This window comes from Coregonus clupeaformis, chromosome 33 (assembly GCF_020615455.1).
Source record: "Coregonus clupeaformis isolate EN_2021a chromosome 33, ASM2061545v1, whole genome shotgun sequence".
Lineage (NCBI taxonomy): Eukaryota > Metazoa > Chordata > Actinopteri > Salmoniformes > Salmonidae > Coregonus > Coregonus clupeaformis.
The window spans coordinates 14,022,194-14,037,193 of record NC_059224.1 but is presented as its reverse complement, the minus strand read 5'-3'; the positions used below and the strand labels follow the sequence as shown (position 1 = coordinate 14,037,193).

The 15,000-nt window shown below is 46.5% G+C and overlaps 1 protein-coding gene and 1 non-coding gene across 2 annotated transcripts in view; one reads left to right on the top strand and one right to left on the bottom strand.

Moving 5' to 3' along the window:
- LOC121548505 (neurexin-3b-like) overlaps nt 1–15,000 on the bottom strand; it is a 518,873-nt gene that overhangs the window by 337,487 nt on the left and 166,386 nt on the right. The window contains exons 8-10 of the mRNA XM_045210142.1: nt 13,091–13,339; nt 12,433–12,622; nt 9,371–9,754 (exon numbers count right to left, since the gene is read on the bottom strand). Of these exons, the coding sequence (XP_045066077.1) occupies nt 9,371–9,754; nt 12,433–12,622; nt 13,091–13,339 (823 nt within the window). The remainder of the gene's footprint in view (nt 1–9,370; nt 9,755–12,432; nt 12,623–13,090; nt 13,340–15,000) is intronic.
- trnaa-cgc lies at nt 11,429–11,504 on the top strand. The gene has a single exon. It is a non-coding gene; the product is annotated as a tRNA-Ala (tRNA).

Sequence of the window (15,000 nt, the reverse complement as noted above, 5' to 3'; positions counted from 1 at the left end):
CCACTGAGTCTATTGATTTGACTACTGAGTTGGCGAGACTGTGTTATGTTCTCCCTCTCACCCCCTCCTCTCTCTCTCTCTCTCTCTCTCTCTCTCTCTCTCTCTCTCTCTCTCTCTCTCTCTCTCTCTCTCTCTCTCTCTCTCTCTCTCTCTCTCTCTCTCTCTCTCTCTCTCTCTCTCTCTCTCTCTCTCTCTCTCTCTCTCTCTCTCTCTCTCTCTCTCTCTCTCTCTCTCTCTCTCTCTCTCTCTCTCTCTCTCTCTCTCTCTCTCTCTCTCTCTCTCTCTCTCTCTCTCTCTCTCTCTCTCTCTCTCTGTTGTTCTCCCTCTCTCTCTCCTATCTAGTTGGCTCATTTATTAGCACTGATCAGAACATTTTGCCAGCATGTTATGTAGCTTAACAAGTGGATTATTTTGCTCTTAACTCGCAGTTGCTTAGTAGCCTAGGCTTACTCCCGACCAAAAGCCTGTGATTTGTCTTAGTAAATCAATGTGATTTTGTTTCACTGAATCTCCATCTGTATATTTGGTTAATTCTCTGGCTTGGCTAATACAATACCTTCAGAAAGTATTCAGACCACTTAACTTTTTCCACATTTAGTTAGGTTACAGCCGTAATCTAAAATTGATTAAAATGTTTTATTTCCTCATCAATCTACAAACAATAATGTCACGATCGTCTTGAAAAGTAGCGGGCCAAGGCGCAGCGTGAGATGCGTACATATTTATTTTATTGTACACCACAGCGAACACAACACCAAACGAAACGTGAAGTCCTTCGACACAAACACAAATCAATAGGAACAAGAAACCACAAACACAAAGTGAAAGACAGACAGTTAAATATGGCTCCCAATCAGAGACAACCAGCTGACACTCGTTGCCTCTGATTGGGAGTCACTCAAGCCAACCTAGAAATACAAACATAGAATATAACACCCTGGCTCAACATACGAGAGTCCCCAGAGCCAGGGCGTGACAGTACCCCCAAAGGCGCGGACTCCGGCCGCGCCAACCAAACACAACAGGGGAGGGACCGGGTGGGCACTCCGCCTCGGCGGTGGATCCAGCTCCGGGCATGACTCCCACTCCCTCTCTAACCCCCCAAAGCGCCCCTGATCCGGTCTGGCCCTGCTGGCCGGAGCTGGACTGAACACTGGTGGAGCAGGAACGGATCGGACCGGGCTGACGATGCGCACCCTTGGCTTGGTGCGTGGAGTAGCAACTGGCCGGACCGGGCTGACGATACGTACCCCTGACTTGGTGCGTGGAGCAGGAATGGACCGGACCGGGCTGACGAAGCGCACCCCTGGCTTGGTGCGTGGAGTAGCCACTGGCCGGACCGGGCTGACGATACGCACCCCTGGCTTGGTGCGGGGAACAGGCGCGGGCCGTGCTGGACTGACGACGCACACCACTGGCCTGATGTGGAGAGCAGGAGCGGGCCGGACAGGGCTGACGAAACGCACCAGAGACTTGGTGCGGGGAGCAGGAATGGGCCGGACTGGGCTGGCGACGCGCACCACAGACTTGGTGCGGAGAGCAGGAACAGGCCGGACAGGGCTGACGAAACGCACCACAGACTTGGTGCGGGGAGCAGGAATGGGCCGGACTGGGCTGGCGACGCGCACCACAGACTTGGTGCGGAGAGCAGGAACGGGCCGAACAGGGCTGACGAAACGCACCACAGACTTGGTGCGGGGAGCAGGAACAGGCCGGGCCGGGCTGGCGACGCGCACCATAGGCTTGGTGCGGGGAGCAGGAACAGGCCGGGCCGGACTGACGACACGCACCACAGGCTCGATGCGAGGAACAGGAACAGGCCGGACCGTATTGGGGACACACACCACTGGCCCTACGCAGGGATCAGGAACGGGCCGGACCGGACTGGTAACACACCCCAGTACCTCTCGCCGTGCCTCCACACTTTCCCTCTCATCTGTGACCAGTGGCCCCCTTAACCTGGCGGCCTTCTCTGCCAACCCTCTGCACCACTCTATCCCGTACTCCTGCTGCCCCGTCGTCCACGGCGTGAGCCCCCCCCTAAAAATTTTCTGGGCTTGTCTCTCCCCCGTGGACCAGGCCTCCATGGTTCTCGTCCAATTCTCTCTCCACTTCTCGTAATTCCAGCCTTTCTCCTCATCACGCTGCTTGACCCAGTCGTGGTGGTTTCTTCGGTCACGTTCGCTTAAGGAGGAGGACCATTGCGCAGCGTTGAATGCGTACATATTATTTATTAAACAGATCACCCGATCAAAACAACGAACGAAACGTGAAGTCCTTCGATACACACAAACCAAAAGGAACAAGAAACCACAACACAAAGTGAAAAGACCGATAGTGAAATATGACTCCCAATCAGAGGCAACGAGTGTCAGCTGGTTGTCTCTGATTGGGAGCCATATTTCACTATCGGTCTTTTCACTTTGTGTTGTGGTTTCTTGTTCCTTTTGGTTTGTGTGTATCGAAGGACTTCACGTTTCGTTCGTTGTTTTGATCGGGTGATCTGTTTAATAAATAATATGTACGCATTCAACGCTGCGCATTGGTCCTCCTCCTTAAGCGAACGTGACAAATAACCCATTATGACAAAGCAAAAACTGGTTTTTTGAAACGTTTGCTAATTTACAAAAAAAAAAAATCTGAAATATAACATTTGCATAAGTATTCTGAACCTTTACTCTGTACTTTGTTGAAGCCCCTTTGGCAGTGATTACAGGCTCTAGTCTTCTTGTGTATGACACCACAAGCTTGGCAGACCTGTATTTGGAGAGTTTCTCCCATTCTTCTCTGCAGATCCTCTCAAGCTCTGTCAGGTTGGATGGGGAGCGTTGCTGCACAGCTATTTTCAAGTCTCTTCAGAGATGTTCGATCGGTTTCAAATCCGGTCTCTGGCTGGGCCACTCAAGGACATTCAGAGACTTGTCCCGAAGCCACTCCTGCATTGTCTTGGTTGTGTGCTTAGAGTTGTTGTCCTGTTGGAAGGTGAACCTGTGCCGCAGTCTGAGGTCCTGAGCGCTCTGGAGCAGGTTTTCATCAAGAATCTCTCTGTACTTTTCTCTGTTCATCTTTACCTTGATCCTGACTAGTCACCTAGTCCCAGCTGCTGAAAAACTTCCCCACAGCATGATGCTGCCACCACCATGACATATTTCCTCCAGACGTGACGTTTGGCATTCAGACCAAAGCCTTCAATCTTGGTTTCATCAGACCAGGGAATATTGTTTTGTCATGGTCTGAGAGTCTTTAGGTGACTTTTGGCAAACTCCAAGCGGGCTGTCATGTGCCTTTTACTGAGGAGTGGCTTCCATCTGGCCACTCTACCATAAAGGCCTAATTGGTGGAGTGCTGCAGAGATGGTTGTCCTTCTGGAAGGTTCTCCAATCTGCACAGAGGAACTCTAGAGCTCTGTCAGAGGGACCATCAGGTTCTTTATCATCTCCCTGACCAAGGCCCTTCTCCCACGACTGCTCATTCAGGCTCTGTCGTAGCCGGCCGCGACCGGGAGACCCATGGGGCGGCGCACAATTGGCCCAGCGTCGTCCAGGGTAGGGGAGGGAATGGCCGGCAGGGATGTAGCTCAGTTGGTAGAGCATGGCGTTTGCAACACCAGGGTTGTGGGTTCGATTCCCTTGGGGGGCCAGTATAAAAAAATTATGTATGCACTCACTAACTGTAAGTCGCTCTGGATAAGAGCGTCTGCTAAAATGTAAATGTAAAAATGTGCTCAGTTTGGCCAGGTGGCCAGCTCTAGGAAGAGTCATGGTGGTTCCAAACTTCTTCCATTTAAGAATGATGGAGGCCACTGTGTTTTTGGGGACCTTCTATGCTGCATACATTTTTTGGTACCCTTCCCCAGATCTGTGTTTCGACACAATCTTGTCTCGTAGCTCTAGGGACAATTCCTTTGACCTCATGGCTTGGTTTTTGCTCTGACATGCACTGTCAACTGTGGGACCTTATAGAGACAGGCGTGTGCCTTTCCAAATAATGTCCAATCAATTTAATTTACCACAGCTGGACTCCAATCAAGTTGTAGAAACATATCAAGGATGATCAATGGAAACAGGATACACCTGAACTCAATTTCGAGTCTCATAGCAAAGGATCTGAATACTTATGTAAATAAGGTCATTAATATTTTTTTTTTTAAAGATTTGCAAAAAGTTCAAAAAATCTGTTTATGTTTTGTAATTAGGGGTTATTATGTGTAGATTTCTGAGGATTTTTATTGATTTAATCCATTTTTGGACAAGGCTGTAACGTAACAAAATGTTGAAAAAGTCAAGGGGTCTGAATACTTTCCGAAGGCACTGTAAGTGGAGGTGGTGTGCTCATCTATTGATTTGCTCATCTATCACTGATCAGAAACATTTACCATGCAGTAATGTAGCCTAAATCAAGTGTAAGCCTATTATTTTGCTCGATCGCGTAAAGGCAGCTCCAAAAGCCCACAGAGGTTGTGAAATATGAACACGAGACTCAAATACTTTTGAAAATATAGATTGCTATTATTTTCTATTGGTATCATGATGAAGATAGGCCTACTCTCAATGTAAGACCCTATGTCTGCTCCCTAACAAGGCAGAGTGAGGGTAGGAAAGAGATAAAACATAGATTTAAAAAAAGCATGGGCTTGTTTTGGGCTCTGTTTCAAAAGACCACTTTTTTAATTGACAGCGGTTCCCAACGTTGCCATGATGCAAGTTATGTTGTAAAATATTATTTGTATTTAATTCTTTTTTTTTTCTTCATTATATTCTTAGCCTACCATAAAATATGTGTGTCTTGTCTGTTTAACCTCTACGGGATCGGTGTCCCATATACGGGACCGTTGAGCTAATGTGCGCTAATGTGATTAGCATGACTGTTGTAAGTAACTGCAAACTTTCCAGGACATAGACATGTCTTATATGGGCAGAAAGCTTAAATTCTTGTTAATCTAACTGCACTGTCCAATTTACAGTAGCTATTATAGTGAAAAAATACCATGCTATTGTTTGAAGGGAGTGCACAACAACAAAAAACTTAGCACGGCAAAAAACTACCCAGGTAGACTGTTAACCTCTCGCTGGAATATCCCACTGTTTATTGATTTGACTACTGAGTTGGTGAGAAAAATATATAGCTTAAATGTATTATGCTACTTAGATTTCCGCCGGGGCGTGGAAATCGACCTTAGGGGATTAAAAAAGATTGCCAGATTGGTTTTACAGGCAACATACCTTAAAGTCTGTCTGTAAAGGGTATATGTGTGTATGTTGTAATACAGTGATGATGCAAGTATCTTGTCCACTATCGTTAAATCCCTCCTCCCTCCCACAGGCCCTACACATCAGAACACCATCTCTCGACAGGGGTCAGAAGAACCCACTGTCCTGACATTTAGGCCAGCTAGCAATGTGAATGAGGATAGGAAGTGGAGGGAGGAAGGAGAGGAGGGATGGAGGGAGGAAGGAGAGGAGGGGAGGAGGTGGGAGGGAGGAAGGAGAGGAGGGATGGAAGAAGGAGGAGAGGAGGGGGGAGGGAGGAGGAGAGGAGGGGGGAGGGAGGAAGGAATGAGGAATGGAGGGAGGAGGAGAGGAGGGGGAGGGAGGAGGAGAGGAGGGGGGAGGGAGGAAGGAATGAGGAATGGAGGGAGGAAGGAGAGGAGGGGGGAGGGAGGAGGAGAGGCGGGATGGAGGGAGGAGTAGAGGAGGGGGAGGGAGGAGGAGAGGAGGGGGGAGGGAGGAAGGAATGAGGAATGGAGGGAGGAGGAGAGGAGGGGGGAGGGTTTTGTGTGATATGTCTTTCTGACTGTTGTGTGTGTGCTCTCTGGCTGTGTGCTATGTGAAGTGCTTTCCCAACAGCCCATACGCCTCGGAGTGATACAAAAATAGCTGGCTCTCCAGGACTGAGGCAAGGTTAATGCGATCGGACAGCCTGCCTGCCTATTGCCTATCCTCTCTGTCTCTGTCTCTGTCTCTGTCTCTGTCTCTGTCTCTGTCTCTGTCTCTGTCTCTGTCTCTGTCTCTCTCTCTCTCTCTCTCTCTCTCTCTCTCTTTCTCCGCCTCTCTCATAGAGAAAGAGAGAAGGAGACAGAGAGACAGAGAGGACACTTGTTCATAAGACAGCAATGTACTTTGGTCTGCCGCAGAATAAAACTGCTTTTTATGTTAAAGTTGCACTAAAACTAATAGTTCGCCTAATTTCAGTTAATGTGACAAATAAGCTAGTATAGTGTAGAGAACCACTGTACTGTCTAAACTGCTGTGAAATATATTTTCCACAACCAAAAATATTGTTATTTCAGCTGTTTGAAGCTGGTGTACAAAACCAAAATTAAAAGACCCCAAAACTAAATTTAAGAATGGGAAGCATAGAAATAGTGCACATAGAACAGATCTACTGCTTCTTACACTTGCTTTCAAGTAGAATGACAGATCACACTATAACTCACTTTTCTATGTCAAATTTATCGGGTCGCCAAAAAGTTACATATTGCCACTTTAAACGTTACATTCTTCAGAATTATTTTAGCAGTTGAAGTATTTAGGATTCAAAGAGGTAAAACAAATAGCCTGCAGTGTCTCCATCTCATGTTGTTCCAATTTGGAGCTCATGAGCTTTGACTAAAACTGGAAGTAGTGCTAGAAATCTTGCCAATGTTTTCATCTTTAAAATCTCCACAGAACCTCCCAGTCTCTCTAGCCTGCTCTCTAGCCACTCTAGCCTGCTGTAACACCTCCCAGCCTCTCTAGCCTGCTGTAACACCTCCCAGCCACTCTAGCCTGCTGTAACACCTCCCAGCCTCTCTAGCCTGCTGTAACACCTCCCATCCTCTCTAGCCTGCTGTAACACCTCCCAGCCTCTCTAGCCTGCTGTAACACCTCCCAGCCACTCTAGCCTGCTGTAACACCTCCCAGCCTCTCTAGCCTGCTGTAACACCTCCCAGCCTCTCTAGCCTGCTGTAACACCTCCCAGCCTCTCTAGCCTGCTGTAACACCTCCCAGCCTCTCTAGCCTGCTGTAACACCTCCCAGCCACTCTAGCCTGCTGTAACACCTCCCAGCCTCTCTAGCCTGCTGTAACACCTCCCAGCCTCTCTAGCCTGCTGTAACATCTCCCAGCCTCTCTAGCCTGCTGTAACACCTCCCAGCCTCTCTAGCCTGCTGCAACACCTCCCAGCCTCTCTAGCCTGCTGTAACACCTCCCAGCCTCTCTAGCCTGCTGTAACACCTCCCAGCCTCTCTAGCCTGCTGTAACACCTCCCAGCCTCTCTAGCCTGCTGTAACACCTCCCAGCCTCTCTAGCCTACTGTAACAACTCTCTCGTCTCTAGCCTGCTGTAACAACTCTCTCGTCTCTAGCCTGCTGTAACACCTCACTCGTCTCTAGCCTGCTGTAACATCTCACTCGTCTCTAGCCTGCTGTAACACCTCCCATCCTCTCTAGCCTGCTGTAACACCTCCCAGCCTCTCTAGCCTGCTGTAACACCTCCCATCCTCTCTAGCCTGCTGTAACACCTCCCAGCCTCTCTAGCCTGCTGTAACACCTCCCAGCCTCTCTAGCCTGCTGTAACACCTCCCAGCCTCTCTAGCCTGCTGTAACACCTCCCAGCCTCTCTAGCCTGCTGTAACACCTCCCATCCTCTCTAGCCTGCTGTAACACCTCCCATCCTCTCTAGCCTGCTGTAACACCTCCCAGCCTCTCTAGCCTGCTGTAACACCTCCCAGCCTCTCTATGCCTGCTGTAACACCTCCCAGCCTCTCTCCTCTCTATGCCTACTGTAACAACCAGTTCAGAAAAAGTAATTATTCCTCAGTCCAATAGCATGTATTTTCACAAGACTGTCGTTCTTATAAAAACGCCTAAACTCCTCTTGCAAACCTATCTGGTAAAATTGAAAAAGGAAGTCAAACCAAGGGAACAATACTCTGATTTAGCTCTCTCTACACACACACACACACACACACACACACACATACACACACACACATGCACACACGCACACACACGCACACACAAACATACTTTCAATAGCTCAGAGTGGCCCTATCTCCGCTTCATAAAAACTTAATGCAGTTGAGCTCTTAAAGCCAGACATGGGGAGACAATTTTCACCCCCAGCCAGCCAGCCTTGGCACCAGTGTGTGTGTGTGTGTGTGTGTGTGTGTGTGTGTGTGCGCAAGACCCAGTTCAATTCCCCCCCTGGAGAAGACAGCACCCTGCACAAAAGCCACTTGGCGAAAAAGTAAAATCCTATTAAATATTTCAGCAAAGCCTCCATAAATACAAGCTGTTCAAAGTCACAGTTCTCCTCTCCCCTCCCCTCTGCTCCTCCCCTGTCCGCTCCTCTCTGCTCCTACCCTCTGCTCTCCTCTCTTCCGATCTCCTCTCTGCTCCTCTCCTGTCCACTTCTCTCTGCTCCTACCCTCTGCGCTCCTCTCTTCCGCTCTCCTATCTGCTCCTACCCTCTGCTCTCCTCTCTGTTCCACTCTTCTCCCCTCTCCTCTGCTCCTCTCCTGTCCACTCTTTTCTGCTCCTACCCTCTGCTCTCCTCTCTTCTGATCTCCTCTCTGCTCCTCTCCACTGTACTCCTCTCCTCTCCTCTTCTCCCTTCTCCGCTCCTCCCCGCTCCTCTCCGCTCCTAACCCCATCAAACTAAAAACAGAACACTGACTATCCACTCCACACCTAGACAAACACTTTATACTCTGCTTGGCTGAACTAACACTTCTAGAGCTTCGTGGAACGCTTCTTACCACACAACAAGCTTGTACATTACTCCCTTGACTTGAGTACAGGACCTTGACTTGAGCATATTATCTTGACTTGAGCACAGGACCTTGACTTGAGCACAGGACCTTGACTTGAGCACATGACCTTGACTTGAGCACAGGACCTTGACTTGAGTACAGGACCTTGACTTGAGTACAGGACCTTGACTTGGGCACAGGATCTTGACTTGAGCACAGGACCTTGACTTGAGTACAGGACCTTGACTTGAGCACAGGACCTTGACTTGAGTACAGGACCTTGACTTGAGTACAGGACCTTGACTTGGGCACAGGATCTTGACTTGAGCACAGGATCTTGACTTGAGCATAGGCCAAGCTTGTACAACTGTACTGTAACTTCTCTGAACCACTTTGTTGTTTGAAACACAAGCAAACAAAACTGTCATGAGGACCATCAATCAATGTCGATGGCGATCAATCTCCAATCACAGCTTTATCAAACACAGCATCACAATGTAACTCAATCCCAGCACTGCTAACTGTATAAGAATACCCACACATGTATGAGAAAGTCTGCACATTTACCCAGCATCTAAGGTAAATTAAATATGGGTACGAAAACAATTACTTTTCAAAATATAACCAGCAGACTCACCTCTCTCACACGTGTTGGCCCAGAAGCCAGTCCCGGTGCAGTCACATATAAAGCGGTTCCACCCTTCCTTACAGACTCCGTTGTTCTTACAGGGTTTACTATCACACTGTTTCCCTGTCATTTTACTACAGGTGGGCCTGATGCCTGTGGTGTTCTGAGACTCGGAGATGGCCCTTATGTTTTTGGAGCGTCCATCGATGAAAAGGTCCCTGATGCAGCCCACGTAGCCGTAGTTCAACATGGCTGTCCACAGTTCGGTAGGTAACACCAGGCCTACCCGGTTGTCAGGGAGACCACCCAGGTAGAGGTCTCCCTCCAGGTCTAAGATCTCATTCTCTCCGCTGGCCGTGAAGGGGGTCCTCCGACTGTCTACTGAGATGATGCCTGAAAAGACGAGATAAAATAATAGGTGGGTTAATTAAGGGGGTGTGTTCATATATACCACGGCTAAGGGCTGTTCTTATGTATGATGCAATGAGGAGTGCCTGGACTCAGCCCTTAGCCGTGGTATATTGTCCATATATCACAAACCCCTGAGGTGCCTTATTGCTATTATAAACTGGTTACCAACGTAATTAGAGCAGTAAAAATACATGTTTTGTCATACCCTCTCCAATTCAAATCAATTGAATTTACCACAGGTGGACTCCAATCAAGTTATAGAAACATCTCAAGGATGATCAATGGAAATAGGATGGACCTGAGCTCAATTTGGAGTCTCATAGCAAAGGGTCTGAATACTGATGTAAATAAGGTGTTATTATTTATTATTTTATACATATATATATACATATTTGCAAAAATATCTAAAAACCTGTTTTCACTTTGTCATTATGGTGTATTGTGTGTAGAATGATGAGGGAAAAACAAATATTTAATCAATTTTAGAATAAGGCTGTAACATAACAAAATGTGGAAAAAGTCAAGGGGTCTGAATAATTTCCAAATGCACTGTATCTAGAAACAAGTTAGATTATGACAGTTCTTTAAACCACTCCACTCAGCCGCATATCCATATACAGTATCGGTCTAATTTCTCTATACTTCCTTCTGAAAATCCTCCCGTTCTCCCAATCCTCCCGTTCTCCCTTTATTTCATCGGTATGGTTAACCAGAGTATAGTGTGTTGACACAGGGCTCTATATAACACAGGACATGACATAAAATAACAGCAGTACTAATTCTCTCTCTCTCTCTCTCTCTCTCTCTCTCTCTCTCTCTCTCTCTCTCTCTCTCTCTCTCTCTCTCTCTCTCTCTCTCTCTCTCTCTCTCTCTCTCTCTCTCTCTCTCTCTCTCTCTCTCTCTCTCTCTCTCTCTCTCTCTCTCTCTCTCTCTCTCTCTCTCTCTCTCTCTCTCTCTCTCTCTCTCTCTCTCTCTCTCTCTCTCTCTCTCTAATTCAATTCAAGGGGCTTTATTGCCATGAGAAACATATGTTTACATTGCCAAAGCAAGTGAAATGGATAAACAAAAGTGAAATAAACAATAAAAAGTGAACAGTAAATATTACACTCAGACAGGTTCCAAAATAATAGAGACATTTCAAATGTCATATTATGTCTATATACAGTGTTGTAATGATGTGCAAATAGTTAAAGTACAAATGGGAAAATAAATAAACATAAATATGGGATGTATTTACAATGGTGTTTGTTCTTCACTGGTTGCCCTTTTCTTGTGGCAACAGGTCACAAATCTTGCTGCTGTGATTGCACACTGTGGTATTTTACCCAAAATATATGGGAGTTTATCAAAATTGGATTTGTTTTTGAATTCTTTGTGGGTCTGTGTAATCTGAGGGAAATATGTGTCTCTAACATGGGCATACATTTGGCAGGAGGTTAGGAAGTAAAGCTCGGTTTCCACCTCATTTTGTGGGTATTGTGCACATAGCCTCTCTTCTCTTGAGAGCCAGGTCTGCCTACGGCGGCCTCTCTCAATAGCAAGGCTATGCTCACTGAGTCTGTACATAGTCCAAGCTTTCCTTAATTTTGGGTCAGTCACGGTGGTCAGGTATTCTGCCACTGTGTACTCTCTGTTTAGGGCCAAATAGCATTCTAAGGCCCCATGTAGCTCAGTTGGTAGAGCACGGCGCTCGCAAAGCCAGGGTTGTGGGTTCGATTCCCACGGGGGGCCAGTATGAAAATGTATGCACTCACTAACTGTAAGTCGCTCTGGATAAGAGTGTCTGCTAAATGACTAAAATGTAATGTAGTTTGCTCTGTTTTTTTGTTAATTCTGTCCAATGTGTCAAGTAATTATCTTTTTGTTTTCTCATGACTTGGTTGGGTCTAATTGTGTTGCTGTCCTGGGGCTCTGTGGGGTCTGTTTGTGTTTGTGAACAGAGCCCCAGGACCAGCTTGCTTAGGGGACTCTTCTCCAGGTCCATCTCTCTGTAGGTGATGGCTTTGTTATGGAAGGTTGTTATCTCTCTCTCTCTCACTCTCTCTCTCCCTGGCTGTTATGTGGTGAATCCATTATGTTGGGGAGCTCAAGGCAACAACAGTCTCTCTCTCTCCTCTCCAACCCCTTTTACTCTAATATCCTCTTCCTCTCTAAACCTCCTTTCTCTGTTCTGTTCTGTTTGTCCAACCTTGTACAGGTCAGAGGACACACAGGATAAACACCCTGTGGAGGAAATAGAATCAGCAAATAGAATCAAAAAGGTTTTGCTTCATCATCCTTATGATAAATGTCTTACTGCTTCTTCCTCAAGATACAGTTGATCTTATGTTTCTTACAGAGATTGGAAATGTTTTAAATATTTCAGCAAATTGTGGAATAGTATGATTCATTCTTTGTATATTCTGGGGGGTTTAATAAAAAAATATGTAAAGATATGCAGGGCTCCCTTGTAAAAGATACCTTGGTCTCAATGAGATTCACTGTTGAAATAAAGGTACAAATAAATTAAAATATGATCAGCACCCCTCTCCTCCTCATACTCTCCGTCCTGTTCCTCCAAGTCCTCCTCCCCCCTCCCATCCTCTCCTCCCCCTCCTCCCTCTCCAGCTACCCCCCCCTCCTCTACCCTCCTCCCGTCCCTCCTCTTCCTCCCTCCTCACCTGATCGCCCGTCCCTCTGTATATCCACGTGGTGCCAGGCTCCGTCATTGACCTTGCTCTGTGTGGCTTTGACCTTGATGGTTCCTGAGCCCATGTCCAGCAGCAGGTACAGCCCTGCATCTAGCAGCTCCACAGCGAAGAAGTCAACCTTGTTGTTCTTCTTCCCTGCCGCGTCCCAACGGTCCTGGGCCTGGAAATAAAGAACACTCTTTAGGTGCTGACAGAATATATATATACGGTCCTGTGTAGCTCAGTTGGTAGAGCATGGCGTTTACAATGCCAGGGTTGTTGGTTCGATTCCCACGGGGGGCCAGTATGAAAAATAAAATAAAATTATGGACTCGCTCTGGATAAGAGTGTCTGCTAAATGACGTAAATGTAATACTGTAGGCTACAAATGAATGACCAATGTTTCAGCTAAATAGCTTTTATCAGGGTGAAGATCTCATCCAGAGCAGACTTGAACTCAGTACATTCAACTAAGGCAGGTTAATCAACCATATATCACAAGCATTGCAAGTGAAACATTCAAAATAGCTGCTATCTGCGAAATCGGTGCTAGTAACATGAAAAGAAAGACAGGTAAATTGTGTTGTTTGTATACCTTGTGTTGTTTGTATACCTTGTGTTGTTTGTATACCTTGTGTTGTTTGTATACCTTGCCATGGGTGAAGAGGATGAGTCCGTTGGGTTCAGAGGTCCTGAAATCGAAGGAGATGGAGCCAACCCTCTTGGTATTCCACTTGGGCAGGCTGAGGTAGGAATCAGGGCTCTCAAAGTTAATAGGGTCCAGGGTGGGTACGTTTTCACACTTAAACACCACGTCACCTTGGAGCTTCATCTTGGGGTCTATGATGCGGGCCAGACGGGAGAGCTCCAGACGGATGTCATTATTCTTATAGACCACCTGGAGAAGATGGAGAGAGAGAGAGCGAGAGAGAGAGAGAGAGAGAGAGAGAGAGAGAGAGAGAGAGAGAGAGAGCGAGAGAGAGAGAGAGAGAGAGAGAGAGAGAGAGAGAGAGAGAGAGAGAGAGAGAGAGAGAGAGAAAGAGAGAGAGAGAGAGAGAGAGAGAGAGAGAGAGAGAGAGAGAGAGAGAGAGAGAGAGAGAGAGAGAGAGAGAGAGAGAGAGGGGGACTGTTAGAAGAGAGTTAATAAGGCAAATGAGAACAGAAGAGAGATGAAAGATGAGCCATTATTATGAGCCGTTCTCCCCTCAGCAGCCTCCACTGGACTACGCTGGGGAAGTAAGATCTATGATATGATCTGTGGATTACTAGGAGAGTCATGCAGAGTACTGGTGCTATAAGACTGAGAATGCATTCAAAATGGCACCTTATTCCCTACATAGTGCACTACTTTCATTTCCTACAACACAAGCGACAGAAAACAGAGGCAGAATTGTAAATGAATGTCCAAAGAGGCGGAAAATTAAAGATTATATTTTTTATCCTCTCTCTCTCTCTCTCTCTCTCTCTCTCTCAGCAGCAGTAGTATTTGAGAACGCAGCTGTCAGCAAACAGATTCTGCAGCTCTGGATTACAGATAATCCTGGAAGATTTGACAGTAAATCAACACAGGTGCCCAGAGACTGGGACAGAGAGATAGAGAGATAGAGAGAGGATATATAGAGAGATAAACAGTAGAGAACGGGAGAGAGTCGTAACAGAGAGAGAGGGAAAGAGAGTACAGCTACCCAGCAAGAGAAGAGAGAGATGAGAGAGTAGAACGGAGAGAGAGAGAGATAGTAGTAGAGAGTAGAAAGGAGAGAGAGATGAGAGAGGAGAGGATTAGTGTCCATGTACTGTATACCAGGCGACTGTGTGTCGCTAGGGAGTCGGTGGACTAAATGTTTGTGTAATACTCAACATCTGTACCCACGTATAAACACAGTCTACATAGGAGCCTTGCACTTGAACTGAACCCACTTCTCTCTCTTACTGTTGTAGTATGATATCACACCTTTCTGAATGCGACACCACCCTTGGTATTCCTCATAGACTACCTGTGCACTTCAATAATGCAAGGTGACTGACACCGAACCAAGGTCTAAAGTGATTGATGATGAGACACTGAAAGGCAGGGGAGTCACTCCATGTCATTTCGGCAAGCCATGACACCCACCATCACAGATTGTTCTGAAATTGTTTCTGTAGTTAGAAACAGGTAAGATTGGCATTCCTAAAACATAATTTTGTTGAAATTACATTTTCTCTCTGAGAAATTAAGCCAATTGATTGCACCCGAATTGACAATTTTAATTTATAGGATACAAATAAAATGTTATAAATATAGTACCCAACATCTGATTTGGACCAAACTTCTTCCTACCAATGAGTAAGACATGACAAAGCCAAAGAAATGGTCAAAGCCCCAGGTGGACTACCCACTGGCTTGAATTGTGAGGATAACCACACCATTTATTTTCATAATTAGACAAATCTATTGGTTTTCTTCCCGAAGTTGCAAAGGAAATGTTGTGATCAATTTAATTAACACAAGAGATCAGCACAATGGGTAAAAGAGTGCGACAGTATAGCAGGAACAGCGGCATCTAGTGGTCAATACGG